A 24,978-nucleotide genomic window follows, 5' to 3' on the forward strand; every position below is an offset into this window, starting at 1 on the left:
TGGTCTACTCTCGGTCCGCCTGGTGAAGCACGGACATAAGGGACTGTTCATTAACTACGTAGACAGTTTTTTTAGGATTCTTAACCTGAGTTGACAGTTGTCCATACAACATTTTTAAAATTTGTATGGTCCGTGGATAATTGTCAATCCCCCCCCCCTCCCTTAACTGTCTACGTAATTTATGAACAGCCCCTAAAAGAGGTAAAATGCGCTACAAAGTTCGATTGGTAGCGCAGGGGTTCACGCAGAAGTATGGAACCGACTTCGATGAGGTGTTCGCTCCTGTAGTCAAGCAGGTTACCTTTCGTGTTCTGCTGTCGGTCGCTAGCCAGAGGAAGAAGGTTCTGTGAAACACGCCGACGTGAAAGCAGCGCATCTGCACGGGATTCTTGAGGAAACCGTGTACATGCGTCCGCCTACTGGTTCGAGCTTCGAACGAGAAAGGCGATGGCAAGGTTTGCCTGCTCCGTAAAAACCTGTACGGACTGAAGCAAGCTGCCCGCGTTAGGAATCAAACATTCGACGCTGTTCGAGCAGTCCAAACATGACTCGTGCCTATGAAGAAGAGTATGAGTAGATAATTCGAGAGCTGAACCGGCATTTCACTTTCTTGGAATCGAGGTGAATCGATCAGCTGGAGGAGAGAGCCTGAATTAAACAACATACATCCGAAAACTGCTGGAACGTTTCGGAACGACTGATGCAAAACCACAATCAAAGGAGGAGAATGAAACGGATAAATTGCCAAATAATCACCAATATGCCAGCTTTATTGGCGGTTTATTGTACGTGGCCGTAATACGTGTCCAGATATTTCGGTTGCTCTAGTTGTCCGACTCAAGCTGAATGGCTGGAGGCAAAGCAGGTATTGCGATTGAGGTATCGCAAACGTTGAACGATGAGCTGGTTTTGGCCGTGGATGGTTCATCGTTAAAAATCTACGTCGACGCTGATTGGCGACTCGAGTGACCGGTAATCAACGTCGGGTTTCTTGTTCCGTTTCTCTGGTGGATATGTAAGCTGGAGTTTCAAAAAGCAAACTTGTGTCAGCTGACAACTTTTCAGAATTTCGAAACATACGCTACGAAGCAAAATTAGAAGAAGAAGAATAGACCAAAATCTCAAGGATTCATTTCGGAACAACGAAAAAGAAAACTATCAAGAGATTTCATTCGAAGTCACTTTGTATTTACTGAACTTTGATTATTACTTTTTTTGTCTGCAGCACATTCATCAGTTATCATATTATGCATGAGAAAATGTTGAGTTCTTTCAGTATCATTTCATCGTATTTTTTAATCGCAATCGTCTATTTCTTTTCGGTTCCTTACTTGACTAATTGTATTTCTATTATTATTAGAACTTTACTATTTTACTCATCGGATTGTTTTCAATCGTGCATCATGCAGGTAAGTGAACTTTGAATCGTTTTGAAGAATAGTTATGTGCTTATTATCTTTATCTTTCAAATTGTAGTTTCCTTCTTAAAGGATGTTTTGTAGATATATAATTATGCTTGTGTTTCTGTTAAACTGACACATATACTTTACCATACATTTGATACAAAAACTTTTACTTATTTCCCATTTCTTCAAAAACTGGTTGTCACGATACTAAAACTTAAGGATTTCTCTATGTTTTTCCGTTTTCGTGAGGAACGAAAAAAGGAAATTAGTATGTTAGGGAAATGTGACACGAAACATGAAAGATGAGTTATTTAAAATAAGAAGAAAGCCGAAGCCACAAATAAAAGAAAAACTTTCGAAACTTAATGTACAATTGGAACAAACTTGCATTAGAGTAGTGAATCTTCAAATCGTGAAGATTTCTGCATCATGCTGTGCAGCACAGTAGTCAAAAAATTGCCCATTGTTTCCTCTGTTGTCAATATTCTCAATATTCTCCCCCAAAAAGACCCTCTTACTTGCTCAGCAGTCCCCGACCAGCACCACTTCGGATTGCCCCCAGTTCGGGGAAGTCGCTGGACGACAAACCACCAGGTGGTGACGACCGTGACGAGGACGACGGTGGCGCAAATAGTGCACCACGACCGTAGCCTCCCACGATCCGATTGGAATCGGAGGACCGTGACGAAGACGGACGCAGTTCGTCGCGATCCGAATCCGGCGAGTGACGTTCCTGTTTGACGCGTGGATGGTCGGTACTGCTGCGGCTACTCCCGCCCCGACTGTAATCGGGGGAATCGCGGCGACGATGACGATCCCGCTCGTAATCGCGACCGTAATCACGGCTGCTACTGCTGTAGCAGTCCCGATCACGGTCACGATCACGACGGCTACTGTCTCGATCGCGATCACGACGATCGTAGGAATCGTGTGAACTGCGCGGCGGCGAATAATCGCGGCTAGTCGACCGATCCCAAGCGCTTCGGGAAGACTCGCGACGGCTGCTGCTGCTGCTGGTGACGCTCGAGGTTTCATACTTCATCGAGTCGCCCAAGGCAGGATATTCGTCCTTGATCTGTGAGAGAGAAAAAGATCGACATTTTAGCTACTGGATCATATGTTTTCAAGTCAAAATCGACATTTTAGCTACTGGATCATATGGTTTCAAGTCAAAATCAATCACCTTCTTCCGACTGTAATCGTAATCTTTGAATCCGGAGGATGACGCCCCCAAGCCACGGCTATGGCTGAATACCTTCGAGCCCTTCTCGTCGAACGAATCGTAGTGGCTCTTTGGCAATTTCTGCATCTTTGGATTCGTAACGTGGGTTAGTTCCGACGATGAAACAAACGAACAGTTATCCATCTGGTTACTGATGTACGAGCTGGTATCGCCAATGTCCGTGGTGTTGCAGAGGGCTGTATCGGCATTCATCGGTAGATGCCTTCCTGGTTTCATCTCGAGGCTCAGATCCAGACAGCAACTGTCCGATATGATGTAAGCCCAGCGGACGCATCTGGACAGAGGACAGTACTTTCCATTACCTTGTTCCTCGTGGGCATCGCAAGAGATATCCTTGGTGTATTCGTAAACGTCCTTCTGAATGATGGCCTGCGCAATGTGCACTGAGGGGAAGGTCTTGATGTCTAATCCAAAGCTCTCGGTAGCACGCTTCAATTGGTAAAACAACTCCGACAGTGGGCACACGAGCAGAGTGTTCTCATCCATTGATCCTTGGTTCAATATTCCCTTCAGAATGTTCTCCACCATCTTGATATCGTTGGTTTCGGTGAACAGCGGGGGCATCTTTTCCTGCTGGGACAGGAAACTGAACATCTTCAGGATAATTTCATCGTTGTCCTTCTCGCCCATCGCATCCGGTGGGATGGGAAGCTGATGGTCAGTCTCCGAATGTTGCTTGGCATCGTATGCCATACCCAGGGGAAGCTTTCCCGGATTGATGAACATGTGCAGTTTGTCCATTACACCGTCCTTCAGGCTGTAGCGCACCAAGCCCATTTCCGCCGGGATGTACGTTCCGCCGGATGTGACGCAAAAGTAAGCGAAGGAGATGAAGTAGAATTCCAGTTTTTCCAGCTCTGCAAAAAGGGAAGACACAAAAGGGGTTGGTTATTGTTTATGTAGGGTGTCATTGTGCTGAATAATGTGCCCCGAGCCACTAAATGATTGTATTGTATTAGTACTAGTCTACGTTGGTTGACGAAATAAATAAATAGCAATACAATAAAACAGGGCAGGAGGCAATATCAAGAGTCTGAGGGTTGATAATATTGGAATCTTGTCGAAAAAATATATGAAAGAACAACGCTCGAGTACTTTTTCAAAAGGTCCTAAGCAAGGGACTGACCGCCACCTTTTCATAGCTAGCATAAAAACGTGAGTACATTTCAAACTAAACTGGCCCAGAGCGTGGTCCCGCAGCTATGCTCGCTATGGTTACTTGTTATTATTTGAGATAGGAGTGAGTGCCACCTCCTTGGTCTTAAGTAACAAATAATGTAAACAAATCGAGCTAATCGATGCAAACTATTGCTCTTCTAGCATTGTATGTGCTGCAAAAACACTTTCTACTTTTTACCATTATAGTATGTCAATGTGGTAACTCAACCAGGAAAATCGGGAAAAATTGGGATTTAATGTTTATCAGAAACGAGAGGAGATGAATGCGAGTAGCCTTGAATTATTTCTTCATAATGCAAGAAAGATTGCAGATTACCTTTAATTGCCTGAGAAAACAAAACTGGCCGATCTAAAACTAAAGCACGTTAACCACAGTGGGATGATTAAAATGAAGCAATTAGCCAGAAAGACAGTATACTGGCCAGGTCTTAATGCAGATATAGAAGCATTTGTTAAACGCTGCGAATCGTGTGCTAAAATGACAGTAGTGCCAAAGGCGAAATCTACAGAGACGTGGAAACCAACAAAGGGTCCTTTAAGTGGATTGCACTCTGATTTCTTTTATTTTGATAGAAAAACATTTCTACTTACACCTAGTTGACAGCCATTCTAAATGGCTGAAGGAAATAGAACTTATGAAACATGGGACTAATGCTAGATCAATAAAAATGCGTTTAGGCCGTTCGCAATGCTGTTGTATTTTATAAGGACTGTTTCAATTTGAAGCTAGAACAGAAACCCACCTCTCGCAATACTGAGATGCAGTTTCTTTATTCGAGCACTATTTTGCACCAGATTTGCAACTGCTCGACTATTCTGTTTTATTTCTGAGCGAGTTGAAACACGAATGGAACTCTGTTTCAAATTTCTTTGGATGTGTTTAAAGATGTTTCGAAGAGCTTAACAAACAAAAAACGGAGAACGGAAATAGAGTAAAGTTTATAGAACTGATGATTACTGTGCTATCTATAGCAGTAAGTTAGTAGTAGGCTACGACTTTAGAAACGTAAGCTCGGGTAGAATAAATTGTACATCTGGAAGAGTAAGACGTGTTTATTTACTACATACTCTGTAAATCCGATTCCGTGAAGTGAATTTAGAAGTTGGTTCCTGTTCCGGAGTACCACAATTACAAACATCTTTTAGAACTGTGCGTTGCGCTGATCGTGTTGCAGTTTTATTTTTGACAGTTTCAAATTGACCACTTTGTCAAGCAGTTTTGGCGTGACTTTCTACCAGCGATTTCAGCAAAACTGGACCAACTAATTTCTATTTTTTTTATGAAACGCACAAATTTTGGCTACTTTTCTCGAGGTTCTAGAAGAAAAAATCTCAAAATAATGTTTTATTTCAAAGTTCGAGTGGTAGTAAACGTCATTTTAAGTGCTCGAATGAAGTGGTTAATTATAGAATTGACGAGTAGTTTAGAACAATTTTGAAACTCAACATTGCGAACGGCCTTAGACTATCTGATTTGTTGGTCTGCTTCGAGCGGACTGCATTTTCGACATGATGATTAGGTTTGACGTTTGATTTGTCGAACGAAGTAGGTTTGTGTTTAATTTTCATTCGACTCATTCAGCAAAATAGCCGCAAGAGAGGCGAAAATATTTTTTTTTCTTCTAAAATTTCACTTGATTTGCTTGATTTGTGTTTTGAAGACATCCGGCATGATGTCAGTAAACCGATTTCCTAGTCGATTTCACTATTCAATATTGTCCTGTGTATGATTTGACTGATTTTTATTTTCCAATGTGATTGGCAGAAAGATGTCGTAATGGCTTTGGTCAACTGAACAGTGTTTATATAATACGTAGCATGTATTATATAAGAATAAGCATGCCAAACAGCAGGTCTGAGAACCTACTAAAATGTTTTAGAGCTTCAGAGAGGTTCGGAGATTTACGGGGAAATTTGTTGAGCTTCAGGGTAGTTCGTAGATCGTGAGAACACAACTACAAAAATTCTGAAAATTTTACAGAAATCAATTGAAATTGTCAGAAATTCAGAAAAAATCACTAGAGAAATCGTAGATCTTCAGAAAGAAAGAAATTTTCAAAACTTCAAGCAAGTTAAAATATTTTCAGATCAATTTGTAAAACTAAAAGAGGAATTTTGCAAATCTTCAGGGAAATTCGCAGAACTTCAGACAACTCCAAGAATCTTCAGTGAAATGCAAAGAATTTCACAGAAGTTTGGAGATCTACTGAAAAATGATTGAACATTAGAAAAGTTCGTAGATCTTCAAAACAAAGCTACAGAGCTTTGAAAAAAATTACTTCAGAACAAGAATGGTCATAGATCTTCAGATAAATTTGAAGACCTTCAAGAAAGTGTGCAGATTTTCTAATACATTTTTAGAATCTCAGAAATGTTAATGGATCTTCAGTGAAATGTGCAGAACTTCAGGGAAGTTCGGCGATTTTAAATAAAATATTTATACGATTTCAGGGAAATTTGTAGACCTTGAGAGAAACATTTAAAATTTCAAGGCTCTACTATTTTCTATTTTGGAGAACTTTAGGTAATTTAGAAGATATTCAGGGAAATTTTCAGATTTTCAGGGTAGCCCGAGAACCTACAGAGGAATTTACAAAACTTAAGACAAGTTTACAGATCTACTGAGAAATTTATTGAGCCTCAAGGTAATAGGTAGATCTTGAGATTAAAACTTCGGAGCTTCAGAAAACTTTACTGAACTTAAAGGGCATTTGCAGAACGTCAGAAGAGTAGATGTTAAGAGAAATCTGTAGACCTGCAAGGAATTTTGTAGACCTTCAGAGACATTCAGTAGTTCAGAAAGCTTCACAGTTTCAGAAAAATTCGTAAAATTTCAGAAAAGCACTTCAATTTCAAAAACAAATCTCAGCGAAGTACGAAAGTCCAAGATTTTGCAGAACTCCATGGAAGTTGGAAATAGATTGATCTGAAGAACTTCAGAAAAGTTCGTAGATCGTAAGTGAAGACTGTAGAACTTCAAGAAGTTCGTACATTTTTAGAAAAATTTGCAAAACTTTAGCAAAACTCACAGAACTTCGGGAAAGTTCGCCGATCTTTAGAAGTATTTACACAACGTCAGAGAAATTCGTGAATCTTCAGAGATAATTTGTAGAGCTTTGGGGAATATCAAAGAATTTCAGATAAATCTTCAGAACTTTGTGTAAGTCCAAGAATCCACAAAGAAATTTACAGAACTTTAGAGAAGTTCGGAGATCTACTGATAAATTTATTGAACTTCAGGGCAGTTCGTAGATCTTCAGAGCAGAAATACAGTACATCAGAAAACTTTACAGAATTTTTAAGAAATGTTAAGAACTTCAAAAAAGTTCAGAGGGTAGATAGCAAATCTACTCAAAAATCTGCGAATGTTTAAATAAATTTTCAGAATTTTATTGAAGTTATTGGATTTTAAGAGAAATTCGCTGATCTTTAAAGATATTTGTACAATTTCAGAAAAAATAGTAGATCTTTAGAGAACTTCCTTAAACTTCCGAGAAGCTCAACAATTTCTAGATACATTTTTTATACTTAAGGAAATGGTGTATCTCTGAACATAATTGCAGATATTCATTGAATCATGAAAATCTACAGAGAAACTTACAGAACTTTCGAGTAGATTATTAGAAATTTAGTAAACATCAGAGATAATTGTTGATATTTAAGGATCTTAAATCTGCATGGATTCAGGAACTTTGTAGAGTTTTAGAGAAATTTGCAGAACTACCGGGAAATTTGCAGATCTTCAGGAAAGATTGTTGATCTTCAAAGATGTTTTACCAGAGAACAGAAACAACACTTTAGGGACGTCCGAAGGTCTTCAGAGAAATATGCAGAATTGAGATCTTAACAGAAATTGTCAGAGCGCAAGGAATCATGTATTGTATTGTATTGAGAACTTGTCGAAAGTTGGTATCGACATCATGGCGAAGTTCTTTTTCGTCTTCATATCGCAGTTCTTGAAGGACAATATGCGCCAATTCCCTGCCGGTGTTTCTCCTGAGCAACCATTCCCTGCTCCACAAAGTTCACCTTCTCCTTCTAATTTTATTTAAAATTATAAAAGCAAATACGCCTGCCGAAGCTAGAGTAATTTTCCGGTAATTCATTATGGAAGTATTTACTTTTGATTCCTGATACAATTTTGTTTTGAAATCTAAATTGACAGTGTTCTTTCGACATGTGCAAGCAGTGTGAACTATAGTCGCTATATTCATAGTTTCCACATCTTAAACATGGTGTTAGTTTGTGTAGGCAGACGCCTTGAGTCACGAGAAAACGGTTTCCGAGATTTTGTTCGCAATAGCTGATGTGCTCTTTTTTGTTGTTGGTCGTGATTTGCTCGATTGGTTCCGCTATTTGACAGCTCAATTGGTTCCCAAGATTCTATCCGCCAGACTATGAATATAGCGACTAAAATGTGTACATCAACAAACACGGGGGTTCGAAAGTAAAATCGAGTAGATTTTTCATTATGGCGGCGATCAAAATCAGACCAAGAAATCAGATAGTCTAAACGGACCTTAGTTCGAAAGTTCATTCCAGTATTTGCTTGTTTTAGACTACCAGATGTAATAATAACAGATGGTGAGGTTGATTAAGGATGTTTGGAGAACTCGATTACAATTTCCGATCAGTCGAAGGTCTTCAGTATAATTTCTGATAATTCGGAAGAATTCCTGATCAACCTGATATGGTGGGATAATATTTAAATGATTTAATTTAAATTTCAGATTATTTGAAGGTCTTTGATATGATTCCTGATCAACCTGATATTTTGAATACACATTCTAACTGACCGAAGATCTTCAGAAGAGTTTCTGATCAATGATATGATATGGAAATATATGAAGAACTCGATTTCACTTTCCGAATAGTCGAAGGTCTTCGATATAATTTCTGATAATTTGAACATGCGAAAAAGGACACGCTCACCTACGAACTGTGATCCGGTAGCAAAGGAACAAGAAAATGTGGCAACGTGGTAAAACTAATGGGTCCAATTGCTGATTGCTTTTTTACTATGTCCGTGACGAATTTACAGCGGAAATGTTTGGCGCACCCTTTGAAGTTAAATGCACGTTTCCATCATTAGAAAAACAAAATCTTTGACTAAAATCAAACGGAATTCTTTTTCCCGATATTCGCTTTTCTAAACCGGATTTTCGGGACGTTTCCTGGAAAACCACCCAAATCACAGACAAACGGCTAAAAATGTCCGAACGATGGCCTTAAGTAGAGATGGTCTAGTAAGAGCTTAACCCTACTTTTGGCTTCCTGCAGTATAGGGCCGAGATGAGTGAAAATAACTTACTTTTGGGTACTTTTTTCTAACCGTGTACTAGACCCTCTCTAGCCTATAGCATCTCCAACTATGTATATAGTAAACAAGGTTAGTTAAAGTATGAAAACAATCCATTCAAAGTGTTTTTATGTTACTTCATACGCGAAGTTAGCGATTTTCAGAGTTGGTTGGAAATGCTAACATGAAGCTTTAGTGTGATAATTTATTAGCTAGAGAATGATCTTTAGAAGAGGGTAGGTGGATAGTTCCGTTAGAGTACGGCAGTATGAAAATTGAATAGAAGTTGAAAATGAGCGAAGGGCCATTTATGCGACAGTTTTTAAAGATAGACGCACATCTTTTGCCTAACCCGTACGATGTACGCGGAGACTTGAAATACACTCAAAAAATTTCACACGTCATCATCATGTGCCTCACACTTAATTTTGCACTTATTGTGAAACACATCCATTTCATGTGTGAATCTTATGCTTTCAACAATGCCTCAAAACTATTGGTTCGAATTGTGACGCACTTGAGTGGAAAGGGGGTGGTCTAAAACCTCTCAAACAAGATATACATAGTTTCTGAACAATCTCAAAATGGCTTTAAACCGCCAAAACAGTCATCAAGCTTAAAAATAATTGAAAAAGCAAAATGGTTTAAACAAATCTTAAATTGCCTACAAAACTGGGCCAAAGCTGAAAACCTGAAGCGCTAGAATTTCCATAACACTGTGAAATATACTAAACTGGCCTCAAAACTGCTGAAAGCGCTCCAAAATGGAATCTGGTTTTGTATTTATATCAACCTCTAACAATTAAATTTCAAATATTTAGTTTCAAGGTGATTTTCCTGCTGAACATTACAAAAAACCGAGTTTTTACTGGAGACAATAAAATCCTGGCTTTTCCCGGTTTTTGAAGGTATAGATTTGTCACCCTGTAGCTTGCATCTTATCAGGTTTCACAATGCTTGTACTAGAATGGTGAAATGGGCAAAGTCCACCCAAACATCGTTATGTGGTGAAATACTGAATATAGAATTTACATAGCATAGAGGTTATGTTGTACAATCGCTTCTTACTCGATTGTTTCCTTGCATTTGTGAATATTGTTTACAAATTAATTTAATGGCACTTAATATGCTATTCTTTATGGATAATATGCTAGTAATAAAGAACACGACAATGGGGGTGTTCCTTTTGCTATAGGCTGCTGCAACTTTCTGTAAGTTGCTGCACGAAAATAAAATAGTGTAGCAAGTACGGGATCAGACCTCATGTGTTCGTATGCGTATCAACAACTGCCTATACTTTCAACACCGCAGGCAACCCTCCCTTTTAGAATAATTAAACAACATTGAAGGACAGCTACTGCGATGCCAAAAAAAAAAGAAAAGAAAGCGAGAATAAGGCACAGGAAGGCAAAACATAAAGAGCAAGGATGTGTTCTTAGACAAAAAGGGATCTCTCAGTCAGTACCCATACCATCGCAGGTAGACAGAAGCGGTGGAACTTACCATTATTGGCAACGGCCTTGTCCAGCATGTCGCTGATTGTGTTCTTTATCATATCGACTTTGGCTACCTTTGCCTTCTGCTCCGCTTCTACCATGGTCAGCGGTATGCCCTGAGAGGTATATTTTTCGCCATTTTCTCTCAAAAACTCCCGATGCTCACGGGCCATCTTCATATAGGGTTCCTTTTCATCGTTGCTCATTGCCTGTAATCACGAATGTGGTTTATATGGAAAATTCCCTGAAAACGCACGAAACCTACATTCCATCTGGGCGACGCCTTCAGTTGAACCTCGTGTACCCCGCCACGGAAGTAGTGCCCGGCGGCCTCCTGCTTCTTCTTGAACTCCATCATGAAGAAGTAGTAGGGCCCCTTCGGTTGGTGGTTCCGTTTATTGGTTTTTTTCGGTGCCATCTTTCAAGGTTGTTGAAAATCTGGAAACCGGTTTCCGATTACGCAGTTGGAAGGATTTTCTACCTGCGGTTTCCAAAAAAAAGTCCAGAATGGCGAAATACACAAAGAGGAAACTACAAGATGTCGGTCGGACGCGATGTGCGTTGTTGGATCTTCTTCCTTTAGCAGCCACTGGTTGTCATTCGGGTTACCTCGTTTTTACTTATTTCACTGTTACAATCCACACACAGATTACGGTTATTTTGTCACCAAAAAGATACACGAATTGTAATAAATTTAATAAATTAAATTACACAACACAGTACAGTAACATCAAGCCCGAGATGATGGCGCTGTGCTACGTCGTTCACCGTCACACTCAAAAGTCACAAGCAGAATGAAAAAAACATGCGAGTGAACAAAAAGAAAAGTACCTTTACCTTCTTTACCGATATGTTGGATGCGGTGAACTTACAGGATGAACGGCAACAAATTCATTTGCTGCGGCAGCTACCACAGACACAACCGAACTGATAAATAATTGGAGGAAAACAAAATGTAAGCGTGAATTTTCAAATAGCCGTATCTGCGAACAGTGTTGGAAAAGTTCGCGAGTCATAGGGAACTTTGATGAACTTTTCCATCACTGTCTGCGACTCACTTTGACGCAAACGATAAAAAAGAATTTGAATTTCATAAAGGTATTTATGTGAAACAAACTAAAACACTGTTAAAGCAACCGTACCAATGAGTAAATAAGGCACATTTACCAACCTCTACCATAACGCTACTTGCATACCGGGGGTTGTTATTCAGGTTGGGGAAATAGCAATCCGCACCTCACACTTAAATTTTTTCGCCGAGATTCCAACAGCCGAGTCATTCTGCAATTTATTTTGCTGAGATTCAGTCAAACAATTGCCGAGACTCAGCTAACAAAAAATATTTTGCTTAGATATCAGCTAACAAACAGATATTTTGCAGAGATATCAGCAAAAGTGAATGACGAAGTAATCGGCTGTTGGAGATTTTACCGAGCTAGATTAAGTGTGTGGGAAGTAGTGAGTTCATAAATTTAGCAAACCGGTAGCAACACATCAGACGGTTGCTATTTTAAATGAACGTCAAAAGTTTGTTTTGTCGGTGTGGAAAACGGTAACTTAAATTATGACTCTGATAGCAACGACCGGTGTGGAGAGGAGTGATTAAGCCAAAATGGAAACGCTGTGCGTAAGCAAAATAGTGCCGCAAATGGCAACGACTGGTACAGTTGCTTTTAAACGTGAATATTTCGACAGTGAGCATTCATAAGGGCCAATATCGCATCATGGTTAAACGAAGTTTAGCAATGATTTCTTTCCATTAGTAGTTTATAATTGATGCGATTTAAGTTATAAATCACTATAAAGTATAGTTGAAGATGCCAATTTCAAATAACAGACTGTAGTGGTATTTTTTTATACGATAGATGGAGTAGATGAAAGCATAGAGTTGATAGTTCCGTTAGAGTACGGCAGTGTGAAGATTGCATATAGATATTAGAATAGCGAGCTAGAACAACTTTTAAGGAAGGTACAAATCATACATACATACATATAGTCAAAGTACCCGAAAAAAAATAACAACAAAAATACAGTAAAAAACAATGTAACAATAAGACGAAAATTATTGTCTTAACAATGATTTATATTGTTACGTCTACAATAAATTTACCTTGATTTATGTTGTACAAAACAGTAAATTTCATGGTAAATGGAAAATTTACAATAAAAAAGGGGGGTTGTTAAGTATCTTAACAATGAAATTTTCGTGATTTCCCCATATAATTTTTTTCAATAACATTATATATTATTGTTATTTTACTGTTGGTTGGCGAATTTATTGATTAAAAAAAATAACAGTGTACTTTAGAGTGTATGTGTTGGCTTGACAGATCTACTTTATCGACTTTAAAAATAAATCGAAAAAATAAAACATCGCCCCGGGGAGGGAAGGGGGTGGTAATGTCTGTTACGGGTGAGTCCTTTTTTTACTGGTTATGGATTGAGATTCGATCCGGAACTTGTGAGAAATGGAAGCCAACTCCCCTGCACTCGATCTCTCTAGGTCACGTCTCCTTGGTGGTTGAACGTCGTTGATAAGTTAATGCATTCTACTGGAGAGAATCGCCCATGAAAATATGCTTCCACCTGAGAGTGATTTCCTGACATCTTCAAGTGGTGGATTTTTTTATTATTATTGTATGATTAGTGACTGCACGGAAAAGGTCTGCATTAAGCGGGATTTAGATGAGGCAGGAGAGTTGAGTTCAACTCAAACCGATCTGGTCGTAGGCGTTCAATTGACTTGGCAACGAATAGAGATAGAGATAACTCTGGATGGGAGCATACCATCAATTACTGTCAATGGTCGAAAGGTACAGTAGCAGCACCTACCCCACCCGTGTCCCCTCGAGATCGTCAAGTCGACGATGACAGGAGCACATATCGTGGTAGGGGTAAACAATAGTTGCAATTTCCAAAACCTACGACTGGATGCCTTCCTTCAAATAACAACTGAAGTGCGGTAAAAATCGGTAGAACTGTTTCAAACACACAGTTGGTACTTGAGCGGGTCGGTTTTCATCTCTTTTTGCCAGTGGTGGCGGGGGGGGGGGGGGGGACACTCCTCACCATCCCTCTCCAAAGGGGGAGTTTGGTAAAGAGAGATGAAAAAACCGATTTGTACCTTCCTTAAAAGTTGTTCTAGCTCGCTATTCTAATATCTATATGCAATCTTCACACTGCCGTACTCTAACGGAACTATCAACTCTATGCTTTCATCTACTCCATCTATCGTATAAAAATTACCACTACAGTCTGTTATTTGAAATTAGCATCTTCAACTATGTAAATCGTTGACTTCACGTAGAAGTAATACTAAAACATATAGTCAAAGTACTATAAAGTAAATATTCATTAAACTTCCGGATTCATTCGGAGCTGTAAAAATAAAAACATTATACCTACATCCAATTGTTTTCTAAGGACACGCTCGCGCCCTTTAGCAACCGCCATACATATTTATAGGTCTAATGTTCTTGCTATAGCGGCACCGGTAGTGTAGTGGTAAGCGTGATTACCTCTCACCCCAGCAGGCCTGGGTTCAATCCCAGTCTGCGCCACCGGGATGTTCTGAGGCATAACATCTCTGGTCACATAGCAGAGCATAGTCAATTCCCTTGGGTTTGACGTTTACACACTGCCGCCATCTGTTCAGTGTAGTGCCCACCACAGTGTACTCAACAGATGGCGGTAATGTTTAAGCGACGATGTTTCACAGTGAGAAATATTCAATGTGTTATGTCTGCTTGTATGTGGTTCAGGTGTGGGAGCTGCCTCCCTGGCGTCGGTAGCATTGGTGCTCAGCACGGAAAACAAGATCGACGGAAAACAAATCAAGAAAAAAAAAATGTTCTTGCTAAACGCTAATTCAAAACTACCCTAATTTGGGTAGAATCCAGCCAGATCGGTCAAAACTGAACCTACCCAAAAATGGGTAAACTGTGTTGGGAGTGACAAATTGACAAATGAACAAAGTTGATCGGATTCATGTCAATGTTGTTCATTTGTCAACTTGTGCTTTCCCAACACAGCTTACCCATTTTTGAATAGGTTCAGTTTTGATCGATATGGGTGGATATTACGCAAATTTGGGTAGTTTTGAAATAGCGTGTACGCCCAAATGCTTTGCCTATTTTCTTTGAAACTTTGTCAATGTCGCCGTTTTGCTCATATACACACAGAGTTTAGATTACCGAAGTCGGTAAAATGAGTGACGGTGCCTGGAGCCTTAATGCGAAATCTTGAGAGCATATGCAGATAAAACCGAGCCAACAACTTATTTTTGTAATTCGACAGTGAGCATTCATAAGGGCGAATACGCGATGATCGATTCTCTTCATCGATTTTCTCTTTGCATTGCTACAGCTAAGCGAAACAATTTTCAAGAATTTGTTCAATGCAGAGTAGTAACAGGTTGTATTGGCTATCAAAAGCAACAGCAAACGCACCGAGAAACGTGAAATCTAGTGAGTTATTAACAAAAGAGAAAATCGACGAAGAGAATCGATCATCGCGTATAGGCCCTTATGCATGCTCACTGTCGAATTCTATTTTCCCTTTGAATCAGAATAATTAACTGTCAATGTGTGAATTCGGTACAAGCAAGTACAAGGTTGCTGTGATAATATCATCTTGGTGTGAATATATCAAAATATTGGGAGTATATCAAAATATATTGATAATGTCTTGCGCCTTTTAGACTGTTTTCCATTTGGTGAATTTTCACATAAATTTTACAGATGGAAAATTTTAAAATAAACCTGTTATTGTACCAACAACAGAGAGATTTTCGAACATTATAATTTATTTACGAAGTGTCAAATTTAAGTGAAAATTCATCAAATGGAACACAGGCTTAGGCTGTAAACCATTTGCCGAGTTAAATTTAACTCGTGGTTAAATGTGACACTTCGAAAGCTATTTTCTATGTTCGAAAATCCCAGTGCTGTGGATCGACCGGTTTTCGAGCCACAGTTGGCAAAATTTAACTTCTTGTCTGTCAGAAATAACCATGCTCGGATAGCAGGGTTCATCGATAACTTTCCATCTGTCAAATTTCAACCAAAAGTTAAAAAATTCGCCAAATGGTTCAGAGCCTTAGTATACCCTGAAAAAAAAAACTAACGTCCCAAAAAATGTTGATTCAACTTCTCCGATATTTCCGAAATTCACATAGGGTTAAAGCATAGAGGTAAATCTAAGACCAGAAGGCCCGGAAAAAAACATGCTCAACCTTTGGCTCAGCTCTGGTAATCTCTTCGGTCCCAAGCTAATCGATGCACCCCTCGAAACATACACTCAAAAAATTCTACACGTTAATGCTACGTGAAAAATCACGTAGATCTCAATACCTGTATTTTTTTGTGACTTTACCTGTCGCAAGTAGAATTTAGTTATCAGTATTTGATGTTCATAAGGAACACATTTCATATCCACTTTTTTATCCCATAACATTTACGTGAAAATCACATACGTTGAAGGCACTCTTTTGACAGCTTGACCTTCACGTACATGCTACGTGTTTTACATGTATGAAAAAATAAGAAACATGGCCACTCTGCAGTACATACTGCAAGAGGTGTTAGCTGATTTACAGATTTTGAACGGTAAAAGTTATTTTATTGTATAAATAATGTGGTTTAATTTGTATTATTTGTTTTACAGAGTGTGGAATTGAATTTTTCGAGCTACAGGACATAACTACGGACCAAATTCCAAAGTTCTTCCAACCTTCCAACTAAAACAATTTGGAAGTACTTTGTACTCTGAGTTAATTTACTCCAGACGAACACGCCACCTCACTCGCCACCTCAGCCAGTAACATAAACAGAAGGAAACAGTGTTCCCACGAGTCCACGAGAACTTACTCCAAACATATAGATTATTCCTGCAATGAAATTTCCGGTGGAACCTTCCACTCCATCAGCTGTCCCCAAAGCAATTCCACAACCAAAACAATTAAGTTGAAACTCCACCGGCATCACCTGCCCCAGCATCAGCGTTTCATCGCCTTCGCCGTGATCATCCTGCGTTCGAAAATCTCCCTCAAGGATCCGGGCGACTTGCTATTCATGTTCATGGAACTGTTCCATCTTCCGAAGCGGCCAGAAATAGGCAGAATGCAGAATCACAAAATTATGTTATCCAAGGTGAAAAAGGTTCATCGCTATTGCAACACAATTCATCCAAAAATAATATATTCTTCATTTGGTTTTAATTTAAATTATACCATGATTCCATTTAAAATCTACTGAAATATGTCGTTGTTAATACTGAAATTTCACGTAGCTTGTACGTGAAACTCCAATGTTAAAATTTAGAATGGAAGCTTTCTTCACTACATGGAAGTCACGTAAGTATTATGTGAAAAGAGCGATGGAAAAAATCCACATATGTTTTCACGTAGCATTAACATGTAGAATTTTTTGAGTGTAGGAAAATCCATGAACCCCTAATTTTATCTGCCAAACTTTCATAGCGAATCAAAACAAACATAGTGTAGTACTAGAATTTTGACTAGAATGGGGTACGTTAATCGATTTGCTTGGGACCAATAGGCTAGTCAAGTAGTGAACAAATTTAAAATCGTTAGGTTCCACCGGTTGGTTAAAATCCCTTCCCTAATGTCCATCTAACTATCCCTAATATTGGGCCCATACATAAATTTCACTAGAAACTAAAAATATCAATTTGTATTATCCAGATGACGAATTGTTCTAAAAAAAATTAAGGAACAGGTATTTTTTATTGATGTACACAATCATTAGATCCATACGCCAATATTAAAACCATTAAACCTACTTTGAAAACCCATAACTATTGACCTCATCATAGGAATAAATATTTTTAGTGAAATGATAAGGAAACTATCTAAGCAATACATAAAAAAATAATATAAACTGAAAAATGTTATCGATGAAAGTATTTTATCGAACTAATGGCCAGTTACGCGTCATTCTAAGAAAATCCTAAAACAAACAAGAAAGCGATAATCTTTATAGCTGTCATATGACTGCTCGTTAGTTTTTCGGTCATATCTCAAAAAAATCCTAAGCATAAATTTGGACATTTGTTATGTCATCTAATAAAACACACGAGTACTCGATAACAAGATCATTTACCTCATTTGAGCTTCATGCTCGGATTCATGCCCATAAATTTTAAATTGGGTGGACTGAATCTTCTTCTTGAAATTCAAATAAGTAAGAAGGGTCTGATTATAAATCCTAAAAGTGGAGATGAGCGTAGAGTATTTTTGAGCCAAATGAACTGTCAAAATCTGTGCCAAACCAGCCATTGCCATTGGAAATACTCAGAGGATTTCTTAATCTCACCAGCTCGCTCACCAGATCAAATGAGAAAATATTATAATCGAAAAGTGTGTCACGTTCAGCCTAAAGCCGTTCGGCATAATGAACGTTTGACATAATGGACGTTTGGCATAATAAGTTAACATATTAACATACATATCGGACTCACAAGATCAAGAACAGTAAAACTCGAATGAGCTGCTCATGTTTAAAAGATGGAAAATGCTTCACTGTTTTTTTTAATTCAAAATTTTATGCATTATGTCAAATGACCGTTATGCCAATCGACCATTATACCAATCATCTTTACCCCAAATGACAATTAACAAAACAACCAACAACCTAATAATGCAATCACCTTTATTTATCCAGCTTTCCATGCTCGGTAATGGTGGCCTGTTTGTTTGAATAAATGTAACCTTCACTGTGCTTTTTGACACTATCTGGAGGTTCAGATTTTAACCCCTTCCTTTCTCTCAACCAGGTACAGAAGATAAAATTTTTAATGAACAACATACGCCCTCCAGCTAGTGTCAAAAAGCACAGTGAAGGATACATTTATTCATACATACAGGCGGCCACTACCGAGCATGGAAAGCTGGATTGTGTGCTTTTCAAATTCAACTGCCAGTTTTTTTTAATCATAAATAATATCCTAACTCTATTGATTAATTGATATTTGCTGGCTATTTAATGACCCTTGAATTACACAAAATATTGCGATGCTGTCAATTATTATTTTCCACGTACATCGACTCGTATGAAAAGTCATATGAAACGCTACCTTCTGGAAAGGGTTGTAGATATATGCTATACCAAATCCTGTTGCTGTTGTTTTTTACCGATAAAAATCGTTACTTTTTACTTAAAATAGGTTATTTTTTACTAAAAATTAGGACATTTTGAACGTTTATTTTGGAAATCCATCATTATCGATAATTTAGGTATGACCATTTTCTTGGATTATCGGCAATCTTGAAAACTAACAACACAATCCGGTGTATAGGAATGATTCCTACCTCATGCGAGATTGAGCTTTTATCCGCCAGAAATCGACGATTGATCCCATTGTTTACAAACTCATGTACTGTAATAACAAGGTGGTGATATGAGATGATATAGCTCGCTCTAATGGAGAAGGGGGTTGTAAGACTATGTGACAAACAATGAATTAAATATGGGAAAAACGTGACGAAGGGTAGGGAATAAAATTTTCCTTCATAAGGTTATGATTACCTATATCCAGAATAGCTGGTTAGGCACTTCTCATGGTTGTTTTCTATGCGAGGGTTCAATATATGATTTGTTATAACAGGTTATAACTAGACGGCATCCTTGACTTCACCTAAAATTTACATGGGTTGCCATACTACCACGTGGAGTGCGATATACTAATCTTTAAGACGTGTATATATTAGTCTACAGGTGTGACTTCTTTGCTTGGACCGCTACCACCTTGGTAGATAGAATATTTTACAAAGAACAACGTGAATATGATTCATTTCGAAAAACCTTCTTTCCATACCAAACAAACAAGCAAATAAACAAACAAACGCAAATGCATGTTGAATTCCGTTTTAATGTTTACGTTTTAGAACCACGTGTCTCGACGTCAAATACGGAATTGGCGCGAATGAGAACGTTTCAGAATGTTGCCCCTAACGACGTCAGTTATCGACACCCAGCCGGCGGCGCTACCTATAGGATGCTTTCGCTCGGTCCTTCTCCTGATTTGTGTTCTTTTTTCTTCCGCTGTGGGTGTGACGTCACTTGCTGATGTATAGGTGCTCGGGTCCGCAGATTCCATTCGCCACGAACAGTGGTATGCGAGCATACACTCGAACCTTCGTCATCGGTACGGTAACAGTGAATACCAATATAGTCGGCTGTATGGTCGCTCGTTCACTCATTCAGTTTTGAGACACAGCCGAGTACGGGTCAACGAAGAAAACCGAAAAGAAGAGTGAAAAAAAGGAAGAGACAATTTTACTATTGCTGCTACACCAAGAAGAGTGAAAATAGCTAGAAAGTCTTGCTTAAACAGCGTGGACAGAATCAATATTGGAAATTGGATACCTGGTGGAAAACAGATTTTCCGGAAACTTGTAGAAAGACAGTAAACAATTTATTTGGAAGCAGTTACAGTGTGTGATTTTTCTATTTCTCGCACAGTCGGAAGACGCAGAAGAAGATTTGCCTTAAAGGGAAAGTTCGACATTGAAACGACGCACACAAACAAACGTGAACATATCGTTAAGTTGGACAAGCGTTAACGTAAACCGAAGGGAAAATTATCGATTTTTTTTGAGTGAATCTACTTGGATACGATAGACGTTGCACGTCGCTAGTGTCTTTCGGTAGAAGGTGAAGACGCATTTGTGTACAACGAAGTAATCGATAACCGTAGCATAATTCTACTATTTGGTTGTATCTCGTGCGAGGGTAGACCAAAAAATCAACAACGAAAACATGGCTTTTATGATGCCAGTGATGAAGAACGAGTTCGACATTTACAAGGGCCGCCAACGGCGAGTTTCCGAGTGTTCGAACAACAATGCATGCCGTTCGAGAAAGGTGTCCGAGGGTTCACGGTCCGATTGCCCCAGTTTGTCAACATCACCGGGCAACGAGTTTATGGCCGGATCACCATCCCGCCATCGTAGCCATCCGATGTACATGTCGCACTTGGCTTCGAGGCCGCAGTTTTCGCGTAACTCATCGCGCACCTCGCAGACTTCACTGATTACCAGCCCTAGCAAGGCCAGTGCCGGCAGCAGTCCACCGAAACCGGCATCCACCGAGAGTCAGAGCAGTTTGAACAAGTTCCACACCCGATTGGTGGACAAGTTGCGCAAATCGTTACGGAAGAGCAAGTCCACCGAAGGCCGTTCATGAGAAGATACACCGATGTCCAGTAGTGACCCTCCAGATGCCGATATAGATTTAAGAGATGAAGATGATGGGGAACAGCTCGAGAACGGGGAGTTGGTGCTGTCGGACAGTATCCTGCACGTTACGTCCAAACCACCACTCCCCCGTCACCGTTCCAGTGCACCGCGTCGGACCAACAGTTGCAGTGACGGTGGACGGTGCCGATCCAGGCGTGGTACTCTCAGTGCCCCGAGGTAATTTCTGGCGATTGCTTCTTTGGAACAATACAGTAGACCTAATCTTGTTAACTCCGTAAGCTATACACATACTAATCGTTTATGAGACCAACATCAGAATATCATCCAGGTGAAAACGGGTGCCATTAAGTGCGATGTTTTATCTGCATAAAACATAAACAGAACTACCGGTGAGGCGTACTTGTACATCGAGATAGAAGCACAAATTGTTTTTTTTTGTACGGTTAGATTCCACAGACTAGAGACAGTCCAAATTGAATACGTTAGGAAGCAGCAGCTTTATCTATTTATGTAACAGATGACAATTTGATTTCTAAAAAAAAAAAACAGTTATTCCTTCTCTCCTTATCATCGAGAAATGTCTAAGACTCAAGAGACTAATCACTGTGAAGAGACATCTTATGTATCTGATTCGCTTTGTTGCTCAACGATGACCGAGAAAGTCGCTTTTAACCGTTGTTTTGCCGCATGATGACAAAATCGAATGCAAGCGAGCAAAAACTACAAATTTACGTAACATGCTATACACATCGGCCGCGCTTGTAGACGTGAATAACTCTTTGGAAGTGAGCTATGTATATGTATCAATAATAATCGAATATTCTAAATTATTGGTATTGGATAGACAAAAAGGAATTAAACCCGCAACGGTACCTAATCGACCGAGAGTACGTCAGATCGAAATGCATTGAACTAATCTAATCCAAATCTGTGATATGTGCTAAATATACATAGATTTACATTAGATAACATAAAACAAACTACGAAACAATATATTATACACACGTTTTTACTCAATCAGCCCACCAGTCGGGTACGATATTGAAGACAAACACACCAAATTATCACGTTTTAAGTGCAAAAGCGAACCTTTTCGGTTTTTCAAAAAAATGATACAAATCTATATAGGTGTCTAATGTGTCCATGTCTCGTGTTTGGGTGTTATTACACGCGGAATAGTATACAGGAGAGAGACCCGCGAAAAACCAAAACATGAGAGGAGAGAAAAACCCGACGAGAGTGCAGACAGAAGGAAAATCGAAGATTATTTATGACCACACGCATTATCACACACATACACATACCTAAACATTTAAAAATGGAAACGTACGTCTTTTCAAAGCCTGAGTGTAAAAGTTAGCTGTGATTCGGAGAAGCAACAAACATTAAACGCGCCATGTGAGTGCTTGTACATTTGTGTATTTTATCGTTTGTGTCCCATAGTAAATGAAAAGCGGGTGAGGAAAAATCGGCAAAGCATGCGGTGCTATCACAGACAAATGACGGAGGTTTTTTTTTTATATAACATGTCGTAGGTCAATCGACGTTTGTTTTCGTAGAGTAATGTAGAAAAATTTGTTCCACCACGTGATTTGTTTGTGATCGATCCGTAGAACTTAGTGCGCTTAAAGCATATATTTACACACAAGAGCAGGCAAATCCGTAACTATCCAATCGTTGTTTGTAAATATTTCATGCTCGCTTTATCTAAGAATGGACATTTAGCCATTTCCAGTTACTCACAATGCTCCTTCGGGAATATACTGGATAAGAGCATGTGCTTCATAAAAAAATTGAAAATTTCAAATATCCTATTTGGCAAAATAACCTTACAAAGCCTGATATAGATGTCCTGCTTAGAGAGCTTTTCCGTTTCCCATCGTAAATGTATGCATATGACACATTTGAATAGTATTAGCAAAAAACATGAACAAAAACAAATACCAACAAATGGACAAATATCACGAATATCACGCAAAATGAAGCTTTATTTTAATTAAAGACTGCTGCTTAGGTTTAATAATTACACTTTGTGTTGTGTAGGGATAGCGAACCAACAAGTTACTACAAGTAGATTCTAATTTTTGCTATTAAGTTATCATAAGACGCTGGAAACTGCGTTTATTTGAGTCAGTCAAATGTGGTAGCAATTTTTTGTATAGTTAGATTATGCTTTTAACGCTGTGGTAGGTTTTCTTCCACTCACACTTTCATCGTGTGGTTGTACGGAAAGAAAAAAGGCAATATAGTAAAATTTGAAACCACTCTGGAAGCGGTTAAGGATGACTATAATGATCCTCCCAAATCCTAAGCGGAAATCAAAATGCAAAACATTCCACTTTGCCAAAACACATCTCAGAAGGAAATTGTTGAGAGCGGATTTAAATAGAAGAATATCTCCTTTTGTGAGAATGATTGGTTTTCTGTACCCAGAAAAGATTGTCGTTTAGTTTCAACAGAATAATTTATTTCCTTTGTTTGTGTAAGTGTTTTAAAATTTGTAATAGTATTAAGCAGAATTTGATATATTTTATATAAACATATGATATATTGGACCTATGAACAACTTAAACATGATACCTAAATAAAAAATAAATATCACTATTGAAAATTATACCAATTTGCAACATTTCTTTATTTTCTTCGAAAGTCAGCATAGGTCTATATGGGAAGGTTTTTGTCTACGTCTGACTCGACCCACTTGTCTGTGAATCTATTTGACAACACTGTCCGAAGCATCTCTATCCGGCACACTTGAGACTGTGCAAATTCATCACTGTCGAACCATTAAACCAAAACCGAAAAAAAAAATCAACAAATTCTTTTCCTCGTGCGTCAATGCAATAATGGCTTAAAAAAGAAATCTGCCTCCACCTTGTTCGACTCTGCACCTACTGCACCTGCTTCCGCCATTTGTTCTTACTGTAGGAAAAAGCAAAAAAGTGTTATATTTTTGCCAACCTCGAAGAGATGGACCCCGGGAATCGACGAAGCCGGTACAACAGAACCGTTTGCGCATTCATGGCTGTAAATACAGCACGAGCGGAATTTGTTTACAAACTCATGTAGCGTGAAAATTCATCATCTCGGTCTTGTGCGGCTGATTATTGCGCCCAACAAACAAAACTGAAACGTTTTGCTGATGGGCATGTGAGCCCCGCCCCCCGTTGTTAATTTTAGACGGAGTCGTACTTTTTTTTCCAAATCGTCAACGTACTTTGCCGATCTAGATATTGTGGTTGAAACCGATTCGAACCAGAAATTCAATGCCCTGATGCGTATGCAGAACTACACACGTCAGTTAAGTGCTAGTGACAGAAGGGCGTTTTTGTTCGTAAAATAGTCAATGCGTTGTTTCGGATCTCTTTTACCCAATTATAAAATGATTGGTTGTGTATGTTTATTGGTGTTATTAGCCATTAACACATCTAAAAATCTCACTATCTCACTTGCATCGTGCATCGTTATTGGAAATCTGCAAAATCGTCATCAATCTTCTTTCTATCTACTCAGCGTGCGCGTACCCTATTCTAGTTGAAATTCTATTACTACACTATGTTTGTTTTGATTAGCTATGAAAGTTTGACAGATAACATCAGGGGTGTGTGGATTCATGCAGAACATGCAGGGGTGAGTGAAATAGCTTGGGACTGCTTGGGACCGTTGGTACTGGTACTGAGTGAGCCAAAAATAATAATGATTTTCTTCGGGACCCAGTGGTCTTAGAGTTACCTCTATGGTTGTAGAGCATAGTTGTCCCCGATACCTTTAATGATCATGTATATTTTGACATCATCAGCGTAAAACACACGGCAGCTAGATGGTAGTACGAGGGAAAGCCCGTTGATGAAGAGTGAGAATAACAAAGGACCCAGGTTTTTACCTTTACCCAGATAAGTTTGAAAATTGTTCCGAATATTCAAATTCGATATTAACGGTGAGGTTACGATCCGTAAGGTATGATCCAAACCAGCTAACAAGATCCACAGAGACACCAATTCATTCTAGACGTTTCAGTAATATCATAGAGGTAACTCTAAGACCAGAAGGTCCCGAAGAAACGAGCTCAACTGTTTGGCTCAGCTGTGGTACTATCTTCGGTCCCAAGCTAATCGATTCACCTCTCGAAACATTGG

The 24,978-nt window shown here is 39.0% G+C and overlaps 2 protein-coding genes across 2 annotated transcripts; one reads left to right on the plus strand and one right to left on the minus strand.

Moving 5' to 3' along the window:
* Positions 1–1,873: 1,873 nt before the first annotated feature.
* Positions 1,874–11,398, minus strand: LOC135704748 (protein maelstrom homolog). Its single transcript, XM_065226230.1, has 4 exons — positions 10,889–11,398; positions 10,631–10,832; positions 2,590–3,506; positions 1,874–2,481 (listed from the first exon to the last, which is right to left on the minus strand). The coding sequence occupies exons 1-4, from the start codon at positions 11,039–11,041 to the stop codon at positions 1,921–1,923; spliced, it is 1,833 nt and encodes a 610-aa protein (XP_065082302.1). The 5' UTR covers positions 11,042–11,398; the 3' UTR covers positions 1,874–1,920.
* An 8,434-nt stretch (positions 11,399–19,832) lies between these two features.
* Positions 19,833–22,053, plus strand: LOC135704749 (uncharacterized). The gene has a single exon (XM_065226231.1). It carries the CDS (start codon positions 20,403–20,405, stop codon positions 20,826–20,828), a length of 426 nt encoding a protein of 141 aa, XP_065082303.1. The 5' UTR covers positions 19,833–20,402; the 3' UTR covers positions 20,829–22,053.
* Positions 22,054–24,978: the final 2,925 nt, after the last annotated feature.

The sequence above is a fragment of the Ochlerotatus camptorhynchus genome, unplaced genomic scaffold (assembly GCF_037179485.1).
Source record: "Ochlerotatus camptorhynchus isolate MF236.1 unplaced genomic scaffold, CSIRO-AGI_Acam_v1.1 ptg000247l, whole genome shotgun sequence".
In the NCBI taxonomy this organism is placed as follows: Eukaryota; Metazoa; Arthropoda; class Insecta; order Diptera; family Culicidae; genus Ochlerotatus; species Ochlerotatus camptorhynchus.